The 12,177-nt window shown below is 35.7% G+C and overlaps 1 protein-coding gene across 8 annotated transcripts in view; it reads left to right on the top strand.

Moving 5' to 3' along the window:
• SMARCA1 (SWI/SNF related, matrix associated, actin dependent regulator of chromatin, subfamily a, member 1) overlaps positions 1–11,943 on the top strand; it is a 76,762-nt gene extending 64,819 nt beyond the window's left edge. For 2 of the 8 annotated variants that reach the window (XM_015128164.2, XM_002806391.4), the window contains 2 exons: positions 10,002–10,112; positions 11,213–11,943. In XM_015128164.2, coding sequence (XP_014983650.1) covers positions 10,002–10,112; positions 11,213–11,284 — 183 coding nt within the window. In that variant the 3' untranslated portion in view covers positions 11,285–11,943. Of the gene's footprint in view, positions 1–10,001; positions 10,144–11,144 lie in introns of all 8 variants that reach the window. The other 6 variants (XM_077989579.1, XM_015128167.3, XM_077989578.1 and 3 more) reach the window with 3 other exon arrangements.
• The last annotated feature ends 234 nt before the right edge of the window (positions 11,944–12,177 follow it).

The following is a 12,177-nucleotide window of genomic DNA, read 5'->3' as shown; positions in this document are numbered from 1 at the left end:
TGTATAGGTGAAGACATCGATTAAAAAAGAGCAAAGGTGAAACAGTGTCCATTTTGTTTTACTAAGAGCTGTAGAAGAAAATTCTGACCTCGTAGAACTTTACCTACAAATTCAGAGGCACAAATGTGGAGTGGAGTTTTTTGTGTGCCCTTGCTCATTCAGCTGCTTTTGACTTTCAACCATAACAGGCACAGACCTTCTGTCATTCAGACTTAGGTAGGCTTAGTGTCTGGGATTTTAGTACATAGGAAATGTAATGTGGATCCTCTTTAATCTCTTTCAATAAGTCACTTCAAGTCTACTGATGCTTTCTCTGCCTTTTGAATTGATGCTTTGAAGCTGAGTATTGGAGCAAAGGATATTTGAACTTAGTGCCCAGGATGATTGATATTCACCACACACTAAGGGGCAGTGCCGCTCACTGCAAACATTACATCATTTATTAAAGGTGGAGATACATATCCTAGTATTCAAAAAGTGAAACTTGAGTGAGTTTGCTTTGAATAGAATCATAAACCGTTAAAAAGGTATGGAGAAGCAAGGCAGCACAATTTTGTTTCAAGTGAAGCTGAGTCTGTAGCTTAAAACAGGACTTGCAAACTGTGGCCCACCACCTGTTTTTGTGTGGCCTGAAAGCAAAGAATGATTTTTATATTTTTAAGTGGTTGAAAAAAATCAAAAGAAGAAGGATATTTTGCTGCAACATGTGAAAATGATACAAAATTCACATTCTAGGGTTCATAAGTATGATTTTTTTGGAAAATGGCCACACATTTGTTTATGTATTGTCTTTGGCTGTTTTCATGCTACAATGGCAGAGCTAAATAGTTGTGACAGAGATTGTGTGGTCTGCAAAGTCAAAAATATTTGCTGTCGGGCTCTTTATAGAAACAATGTACCAACACCTGGCTTAAAAGTATGTGTAAGAAAGGTGGAAAGAATTAGAAGGAAGGGTTGATACAAGTGTTACACAATTCTATAAGAAATGGGTTAAGTGAAGGATGGGTGTATAAAGGAGAGGATATTTAGCCTTAAAGAGGAGTATTTGGGGACCTAGGGGTGACTGTGATAGAGGCATGGGAACTTCCTTGAAATATGTGAAAGATTGTCATATGGAAGAGGAAATCAGCTTGTTCTCTAATGTCTACAAAAGTTAGACCTAGAACCAATTTTTGGAAACCATGAGGTAGCAAATTATAGCTTTGCATAAAGGAACATTTTTAACTTGTCCAAAGTTGGAATAGCCAGCCTTGTGAGGTAGTGAGTACCGCATCATTGGAATAATTCAGACAGGCTGTACAAATAATTAGCAAGGACCTAGTAGTAGGGATTCAAACGTCAACATGAATGACTTTTAAAATTTCCTTTATGATTTTATGAACTACTAGTGAGAATCTGTATCAAGAAAAGATTTCTGAGTACATACTACACTTTTGATTACATCACTCCTCCTGCTCAAAAATTGTTTATAGGATCCTTTTGTCAATGGAATTAAGTAAAAATTTTAAGTTCTTTGTTCTTAGTTCCCAGGTTCTTTACACAGGCACACATTGGAGATATTGCAGGTTCAGTTCCAGACCACCACAATAAAGCAAATGTCACAAGAAAGCAAGTCACATGAATTTTTTGGTTTCTCAGTGCATATACAAGTTTTGTCTATAAGGCGAGCAATAGCATTATGTCTAAGAAAGTACTTACTTTAATTAAAAATACTTTACTGCTTAAAAATGTTAACAATCATCTGAGCCTTTAGCAAGTTGTAATCTTTTTGCTGGTGGAGGGTCTTGCCTCAGTGTGAATGGCTGCTGACTGATCAGGGTGGTGGTTGCTGAAGGTTGGGGTGGCTGTGGCAATTTCTTCAGAGAAGACAGCAATGAAGTGTGCCACATTGATTGACTCCTCCTTTCACAAAAGATTTATCTTTGGCATGTGATACTGTTTTATAGCATGTTACAGTAGAGCTTCTTTCAAAATTGGAGTCAGTCCTCTCAAATCTTGCCAATCCTTTATTAACTAATTTTATGTATAATTCTGAATCCTTTGTTGTCATCTCAACAGTGTTCACAGCATCTTCACCAGGAGTAGATGCCTTCCCAAGTAACCACTTTCTTTGTTCATCCATAAGAAGCAACTCCTCATCCATTCAAGTTTTATCATGAAATTGCAGCATTTCAGTCACATCTTCAGGCTCCACTTCTAATTCTAGTTCTCTTGCTATTTCCACCACATCTGCAGTGACTTCCTCCACTAAAGTCTTGAATCCCTCAAAGTCGTCCATGAGGATTGGAATCACCTTCTTCCAAACTTTTGTTAATATTGACATTTTGACTTCCTTCCATGAATCACAAATGTTCTTAATGGCATCTAGAATGATGAATCCTTTCCAGAAGCTTTTCAATTTACTTTGCCCAGATCCATCAGAGGAATCACTATTTATGGCAGCTATAGTCTTATAATATGTATTTCTTAAATAATATGACTTGAAAGTCAGAATTACTCCTTGATCCATGGGCTGCAAATGAATGTTGTATTAACAGGCATGAAAACCATCAATATTCTTATATGTTATCTCCAGCGGAACTCTTGGGTGACCAGGTGCAATGTCAAAGAGCAATAATATTTTAAAATGAATCTTCTTTTGAGGAGTAGGGTCTCAACAGTGGGTTTAAAATATTCAGAAAACTATACTATAAATAGTGCTGTCACCCCAGGCTTTGTTGTTCCATTTCTAGAGCTAAGGTAGAGTGGATTTAGCATAATTTTTAAGGGCCCTAGGATTTTTCAGAATAATAAATGAGCATTGGTTTCAGTTTAAAGTCACCAGCTGCATTAGCCCCTAACGAGTAAACATGTCATTTGAAGCTTTGAAGCTGGGCATCCGCTTTTCCTCTCTAGTTATGAAAGTCCTAGATGGCATCATCATCTAATATCAGGGTATTTTGTCTCCATTGAAAGTTCATTGGTTAGTGTGGCCACCCTCATCAATTATCTTAGCTAGATTTTTCTGGATAACTTGCTGCAGCTTCTCCATCAGCACTTGCTGTTTTCCCTTGCACTCTTATGTTACGGAAACAGCGTCTTTCTTTAAACTTCATGAACCAACCTCCGCCAACTTTAAACTTTTCTTCTGCACCTTCCTCACCTCTCTCAGCCTTCATAGAATTTTGAAGAGTTAGGATCTTGCTCTGAATGAGGCTTTGTCTTAAGGGAATGTTGTGAATGTTGTGGCTGGTTTGATCTATCCAGACCACTAAAACTTTTTCCATACAGCAATAAGGCTGTTTGACTTTCTTATCACTTGTGTGTTCAGTGGCGTAGCACTTTTTTTTTTTTTAAATTATACTTTATGTTCTGGGATACATGTGCAGAACATGCAGGTTTGTTACGTAGGTATACATGTGCCATGGTGGTTTGCTGCACCCATCAATCCAGCATCTACATTAGGTATTTCTCCTAATGCTATCCCTCCCTTAGTGTCCCACCCCCCAACAGGCCCTAGTGTATGATGTTCCCCTCCTCGTGTCCATGTGTTCTCATTGTTCAACTCCCACTTATGAGTGAGAACATGCTGTGTTTGGTTTTCTGTCCTTGGATTAGTTTGCTGAGAATGATGGTTTCCAGCTTCATCCATGTCCCTGCAAAGGACATGAAGTCATCTTTTTTTATGGCTGCACAGTATTCCATGGGTTATATGTGCCACATTTTCTTTATCCAGTCTATCATCGATGGGCATTTGGGTTGGTTCCAAGTCTTTGCTATTGTGAACAGTGCTGCAGTAAACATACATGTGCATGTGTCTTTATATTAGAATGATTTCTAATCCTTTGGGTATATACCCAGTAATGGGATTGCTGGGTTAAATGGTATTTCTGGTTCTTGATCCCTGAGGAATTGCCACGCTGTCTTCCACACTGGAGGAACTGGTTGACCTAATTTACACTCCCACCAACAGTGTAAAAGCATTCCTATTTCTCCACGTCCTCTCCAGCATCTGTTGTTTCCTGACTTTTTAATGATTGCCATTCTAACTGGTGTGAGATGGTGTCTCATTGTGGTTTTGATTTGCATTTCTCTAATGACCAGTGATGTTGAGTTTGTTTTCATATGTTAGTTGGCTGCATAAATGTCTTGTTTTGAGATGTCTGTTCATATCCTTTGCCCACTGTTTAATGGGGTTGTTTGGTTTTTTTTTCTTGTAAATTTGCTTAAGTTCCTTGTAGATTCTGGATATTAGCCCTTTATCAGATGGATACATTGCAGAGATTTTCTCCCATTCTGTAGTTTGCCTGTTCACTCTGATGATAGTTTCTTTTGCTGTGTAGAAGCTCTTTAATTTAAGTAGATCCCATTTTTCAGTTTTGGCTTTTGTTGTCATTGCTTTTGGTGTTTTACTCATGAAGTCTTTGCGCAGGCCTGTGTCCTGAATGGTATTGCCTAGGTTTTCTTCTAAGGTTTTTATGGTTTTAGGTCTTATGTTTAAGTCTTTAATTCATCTTGAGTTAATTTTTGTATAAGGTGTAGGAAGGGGTCTAGTTTCAGTTTTCTGCATATGACTAGCCAGTTTTCCCAATACCATTTATTAAATAGGGAATCCTTTCCCCATTTCTTGTTTTTGTCAGGTTTGTCAAAGATCAGATGGTTAGATGTATGGTGTTATTTCTGAGGCTTCTGTTCTGTTCCATTGGTCTGTATATCTGCTTTGGTACCAATACCATGTTGTTTTGGTTACTGTAGCCTTGTAGTATAGTTTAAAGTCAGGTAGCGTGATACCTCCAGCTTTGTTCTTTTTGTTTAGGATTGTCTTGGCTCTACGGGCTATTTTTTGGTTCCATATGAAATTTAAAGTAGTTTTTTCTAATTCTGTGAAGAAAGTCAAGGGTAGCTTGATGGGGATAGCATTTAATCTATAAATTACTTTGGGCAGTATTGCCATTTTCACGATATTGATTCTTCCTATCCATGAGCATGGAATGTTTTTCTGTTTGTTTGTGTCCTCTCTTATTTCCTTGAGTAGTGGTTTGTAGTTCTCTTTGAAGAGGTCCTTCCCCTTGTAAGTTGTATTCCTAGATATTTTATCCTCATGGTAGCAATTGTGAGTTGGAGTTCACTCATGATTTGGCTCTCTGTTTGTCTATTATTGGTGTATAGGTATGCTTGTGATTATTGCATAGATTTTGTATCCTGAGACTTTGCTGAAGTTGCTTATCAGCTTAAGGAGATTTTGGGCTGAGACAATGGGGTTTTCTAAATATACAATCATGTCATCCGCAAACAGAGACAATTTGACTTCCTCTCTTCCTATTTGAATACCGTTTCTTTCCTTCTCTTGCCTGATTGCCCTGGCCAGAACTTCCAATACTGTGTTGAATAGGAGTGGTGAGAGAGGACATCCTTCTGTTGTGCCGGTTTTCATAGGGAATACTTCCAGTGGAATAGCAGTTTTAATTTCCTCCAAGAGTGTTTCCTTTGCATTCACAACTTGGCTAGTTGTTTAGCTCAAGAGGCCTAGCTTTTGGCCTGTCTTAACTTCCTCACTAAGCTTAATCATTTCTGGCTTTTAATTTAGAGTAAGTCTTTTCCTTTTATTCGAACACCTAGGGGCCATTTTAGAGTTATAATTAGCCCTATTTCTATATCATTGTGTCTCAGGGAATAGAGAGAAGTGTGAGGGAGGGAGAGAGATGGGGGAACGGCTGGTCATTAGAGTGGTCAGAATACACACAACATTTATAAATAAAGTTGGCCATCTAATGTGGATGTGATTCGTGGTACCCCAAAATGATTATGATAGTAACATAAAAGACCGCTGATCTCAGGTCACTGTAACAGATACAGTAATGATGATTTTTGAAATATTGTGAGAATTACCAACATGTGACACAGAGACATGAAGTAAACATATCCTCTTGGAAAAATGGCACCCATAGACTTGTTCAGTGCAGGATTGCTACAGACTTTCAATTTGTAAAAGCACAATATCTATGAAGCTCAGTAAAGTGAAGTGCAATAAAACAAGATATGCCTGTACTTTGATCCTAACTTAGCTGTATTCATCACTCATGCTGTGCAACATTTCCCAAGTTGATTTCTACCAAATGTTGTTCCAGGGTGTGCAAATGATGACGTGCAGAACAAGAGTTCTGTGTTCAGATAGAGTTGGGACATGCTGATGATACTGAATCCTACCATTCACATTTCCACTCTGCATTAGAATGCTAAAAGCTCTGAGAAGTCCTATCATAAAGACATTTGTTTAACATTGTAAAAAACCAACATTTCCCATATACATTTGAACACAGGAATTTTTTGCCACAGCTAGTAACACTACAGAGCAGTTTTCTATTTGTTATTTTCCTATTCTTTTCTGTTGTCTTTATTGTTTTTGCATCTCCTCTTTTCCTCTTCTGTGCTGTTTTTCTCCAACTTCATTTTTAAATCCAGTGTGGGGAAATGGTGAGAGAAAGAGATAATTAGACTATAGAATTGTGGAAACAGTTTGAGGTCCTATGAACAATTCCCTGTAATCCCCCACAAAATAGGAAGATAAAGATGTACAAGAGTCTAGGAGAATATATGAAAGGAGAAATTATAGAAAAAGAAGTGATTTTGACATCATGAAATTTCTCATAGTCATTTCATAGTCACTTATTCAATAAATGAGTCATTTTTTATTGGTAATCTAGCCTTTCTCCTTTTAACTTCTAGTTTTAGCTAGTGTTCTGTTTATGATAATGTATGTTGCATTAGGCAGTCATGAAGCATGTGAATAAAAAAATGGAGCTATTATCTATAGAGAACATGACATGACCTATGCTAGGAAGGTAACACCTATATCTGCCCATTCCTCGATGTCTTTCTCTAGAGTCTTAGATTATTTTTCTGTCTGGAGTAGTTATTGACAGGTTAAAAGGAATTAAGGTATGAACTAATTACACAGTCCATTTATAGTCATTTTGAGGTATTCTACTTCCCTGCATAGGAGGCTGTCTCAAAAGTATTAGTTTTTTTTCCGAATCACCCACATGAACCATGAGTATGTATCTAAAGATATCTCCAGTCACAAGCGACTATTACTTATTGAGAATAATAATAGCCAGAGGATATAGCTTAATGATTCACGAATCAGCTTTACATAAAGACTGTTTAGTCTCCCTAGAAACCAACGATCAAATCTCATCAGGGTCAACTTAGCCCTTTCTATAATAGATAAATTGAATAACATGCTGTTTAATTTGTATGTGTGTTATTGAATGAAGCTATGAAGAATATTTGGTCTGCATACTAAAGATATCACTATTGTTTTGTTAAGTAAGGAAAATTTCAGAGTTACTGTTGGTAAATTATTTAACCCAGGGTAATTGAAGATACACAAGAAACTTGAACATGCCAGTATTATGTTAGATTATTTTTAATAGGTAAACAATAATTCATTAATGAGTATTTTTTTTTCTGGCTAGACTCTCTGGTTTTCTGCCTCCTTTCAGGTTTCATTTAGAGCCTAAAATTCATTTGCCTGGATAGTTGATCTTATTTTGTATCTTACATTTCCTATGTTGTATGTCATTTTTTTTGGATTTTATTTGGAAAGATAAAACTGAATTTTAAACAATTTTTCGTTCTTAAAAAGTTACAAATTGCCCAAGACTTAAATGTTCATTGCAGAAAATTTGGAGAATTCAGGCTAGTATCAAGAGAAAAATAAAAGTTATCAATAGTCCTACTCTCAGAGATAGCTGCTGTTAACGACTAGTAATGTTGTTAATATTCTTTTAGCTCTTTCTGTGTATATATATAATAATAATATGTGTCTGTGTATTCTATTTCCAGATTACCAAAATTTTAGTTAGTTCCCAGTTTAACACTGCTCTAAACATTATTTTGTAAATCTTTGTATACATCTCATTTCCTTACAATGAATTTCTGGGAATGGAATTTTTAGGTCAAAGGGTATGAAAATTTTAAGATCCTTCATTGAAATTTCCAATTTGCTTTTGAGAAAGGTAGTGTATTAGTCAGCTTGGGCAGCCATAACAGAATGCCACAGACTGGGTGGCTTAAGCAACAGGAATTTATTTTCTCACCGTTAAGGAGACTGAAAGTTCAAGATCAAGGTGCCAGCAGGGCTGGTTTCTGGTGTGGCTTCTCTTCCTGGCTTGTGGATGGCCACCTTCTGCACATGATGTTCTCATGTGGCCCATTCTTGGAGTGCATGCAGAGAAAGGGAGAGCTTTGATGTATCTTCCACTTCTCACAAGGACACTAGTCCTATTGGATTAGGGCTCCGCCCATATGACCTCATTTAACCTTAATTACCTCCTTAAAGTCCCCATCTTCAAATGCAGTCACATTGCAGGTTAGGGCTTCAAATGAATTTTGCAGCGACATACCTCAGTCCATAGCAGATAGTAGCATTGACATTTCATCATCAGTGAATGAAAGTTCCCATTTCAACATCTTATTGTCAATACCAGATATGTATACCATATATGTATACATGCATACAAACATTGTACATATCATTGCTAATTTGATGGCATTGTTTCACTTTGCATTTCTTTAGTCATTAGTTGCAGTGAAACTTGATTTTAATGTTTGGGCTTTTTTTTTTTTTTTGGTGAGTTTTCTATTCCTGCACTTTGACCATTTGTATGTGCATGTGTTGGGGTTGTTCTTAATTGCCAGGAAACCTACATTTTCTCTTGAGTGTTTGGCTATTCTGGCAGACATTTTTGCTTATACAGAAAAGGAATCATATCTTAAAATATTATTTATCCTTTGATATTAAACCATTATTTACCTTTAAAATATAGCAAAGTATATAGGGTTAATAATATATGAGATTCCATATTAATGAATCATGTTTAATGCTCACCATACATTCATAAAAAGTATTTATAATTTGCATGCATTGATTTGCTGACAGTGAAATATAGGTAGTGGCAAGGTTAATGTAGAAATCTTTTCAGGCATTATTTGCTCTGAATTAACAAATACAGCAGTGTTTACTGTGGTGTGGTCCCCAGAACTCTGATCCCACAAGATGCCCGGTGAGAAGAAAGTCTGTTGGTTAAGTATTTTTGACAACTGCTGCATCCTGTATGCCTAGTGGTTCACAGTGCACATAGGAAACTGAAAGGCTCTGAGAAGCTATGTAATAAGTAAATCTGTTTACCTTTTGTAAACTGAGTACTTCCAAAACTTATTTTGACCACAGAACATCCCCTTATTTTTTTTGTTTATGTGATTTATGTTAACTTTTTATTTTGAAATATTTATACATTCACAAAAAGTTGTAAAGAAAATGTACAGAGAGGTCCCATGCACCCTTCACCCAGTTTTCCCTAATAGTGACATTTTGCAAAACTATAGTGAAATATCACCACCAGGAAATTGACATTCGTATAATCTATAGAGCTTGTTCAGATTTCATCAGTTATACATGTGCGTGCGTGTGTGTGTGTGTGTGTGCAGTTCAATGCAGTTTTGTCATGTGTAGAGTGGTGTAACCTCCACCACCGTAAGACTCTATTGTGCTATCTGTTTACAGTCACACCCACCATCTCTCCTCTCCCTAGCTCCCGGCAACCGTTGATCTGTTCTCTCTTTCTATAATTTTGTCATTTAAGGATGTTATATAAATGCAATAATATGGTATGTAACCTTTTGAAATTAGCTTTTTTTTTTTTTTTTTTAACGTAGCATAATTCCCTTGAGGTTCACTCAGATTGTTAACTATATTAATAGTTCTTTCCTTTCTATTGCTGAGTAATATTATATGATATGGATGTATCACGGTTTGTTTAACCAGTCATCCATAAATGACACTTACCCCCCTCCTTATTTTTGGTGCAATCTATTAATACTCTGTGTGAATATTTTTCAGAAAAATGGCAGTTTTGGAAATTCTGTACCACAGAAATCATACATTTAAATAGTTGTCAGCCTTTTAAAGATTATGATTGGGTTGCAGAAATTAAAAATCTTTTTATTACTTCATTTAGGAATTCCAGAGACGCTGTAATACTCTGATTTCATTGATTGAGAAAGAAAATATGGAAATTGAGGAAAGAGAGAGAGCAGAAAAGAAGAAACGGGCAACTAAAACTCCAATGGTAAAATTTTCAGCATTTTCCTAACTTTTAGGTAGATCCCATTTTTTTTTACATAATTAAAATGCCTATATTATGTTTAATGCCACAGTGATACCTATAAATAAAAGCTGGTTTTATGAAATGCTAATTTGTTTTGGACAGAAAAAGAGTTACATCACTACCATGTTTCTTATTTGTTTGTAGAACATATGGTTAGGAACTCCCTAGTAACTAGGCTCAGTATTTTAAAAAATTCCTCATGAATCTAAACAGAAGTATAATGCAAGCGAAATCTTCTGAATTGAGACTAGAGCTATTATGGGGGTAGCAGAGGGGTAAGGGTGGGATGGGATTGGGCTAAAGTTGAAACTAGGAGTTCTGATTTGATCAAGTAAGTTTTCTGATGTTTGTGGAACTATGAGTACAAATGGGAACTCTGAGCAGACAACAAAGCATTGCTTGGTAATAAGTGAACTGTTGAATTGATAGGATAACTTGATTTTAATCCAGTCAGGTTGCTTTGTATAGCTGTAATTTAAAATATTCTTTAATAGATCGTATTATTTGAGTGTGGTTAAGTAAACTGCCATATTTCATCGAATCTAAGATGCCTTCCATTGTAAGACACAGCATTATTTTATGTACCACTGAGGGAAAATGCTGCCAGGTGTAATTTGTCGTCCGTTGTAAGATGCATCCTGATTTCAGAGATGCTAAAATGTGAAAGAAATGTGTATCATAGAAGATATGAAATATGGTATGTTAAAACCTATCATAAGTTTTTAAAAAATATATACTCACAAATAAAATTTTGCCCAGAAAACATTAAGTAGTTCTTTAAGATAAGAGTACATTTATAATACCGTGTGTAAGTAGATACTTGATGACTATTTTTGATGGGTATTTTATGTCTTTTCATAAAAAGAAACATCTTTGAAGATTATTTTACATTGGGTTATATAGTTTGTTGGGCTATATAGAACATTAACTGTGAATATAACATTTAAGTGAATATTCATGTTAAAATTTTTTTTTAATGCATTTGCATCCTAGATTTAACATTGTTGGGCCATTTAAAATGTGCATATTGGAGCAGAACATTAAATCTGTTTCCATTTTAGTCACAGAAAAGAAAAGCAGAGTCAGCTACTGAGAGCTCTGGAAAGAAGGATGTCAAGAAGGTGAAATCCTAAAGCCTAGAAATAAAGTTTTAAATGGGAAACTGCTATTTTCTTGTTCCCATCTTCAAATGCTAATTGCCAGTTCCAGTGTATTCATGGTACTCTAAGAAAAATCTCTTTGGTTTTGATTTCTTGCATATTTTATATATTTTACAATGCTTTCTACCTGAAATGTGTAGCTTTATATTTTATGGCATTCTAGTATTTTGTGTACTGTATTTTGTGCATTTCATGTCTTCATCAGGATCCTCTCAGTCCTTGTTCTTTTGAAGCTTGTGCTGAGGTTTTAGCTTTTCTATGTTTTATATGCCGCTGCTTTGAAAGAGAACCTAGATTCTATAGTTGTATTATTGTTGTTTCATACTTTAAATTTATATGGCTGTGGAAAAACGAATTAAAATGATTTGAGGAGAAAGACTTTTTCACTTCTTTGTTGCTTTCTTTTCTATTGAGTCTGGGCTTGTATGTGTTACTGCATACTGTGATTAGCATAATACTTGTTTCTTTGAGGTCATCTAAATATTTTTTCCAAAGGAATAAAGGGTGAGGAAAGAAAAATATTAAAAAAAAACTAATATTTGATACTGTGCTTGCTGTCAGTATGCATTACATTTAAATTATTCTCTAAATATTCAAGTGGGAAAATATAATAAAGAAATGTCTATAAGAAATTTAATTATTTCCTGTTTTTTTGTGCAGTAGAAAGTAGTTGTGTTTACTGAATTGTATTGTTTACTACTGTGTATTTGGTTCAAAGTTAAAGCTTTGCTTGCTGACTTGTGTGTGATCTTCTGTCCCATAGAGCCAGTTCAGAAGGGCCTGGGTGTAACATGTAGAATTATTAACAATTAAGTTTAGAGTATGAAATAAGCACTATGCATGCAGAAGGGGGGCTGCGTTTGTCA

Source organism: Macaca mulatta, chromosome X (genome assembly GCF_049350105.2).
Source record: "Macaca mulatta isolate MMU2019108-1 chromosome X, T2T-MMU8v2.0, whole genome shotgun sequence".
Taxonomy (NCBI): domain Eukaryota; kingdom Metazoa; phylum Chordata; class Mammalia; order Primates; family Cercopithecidae; genus Macaca; species Macaca mulatta.
Note: the sequence above shows the minus strand (reverse complement) of the source record. Positions and strands in the feature narration are given on the sequence as shown.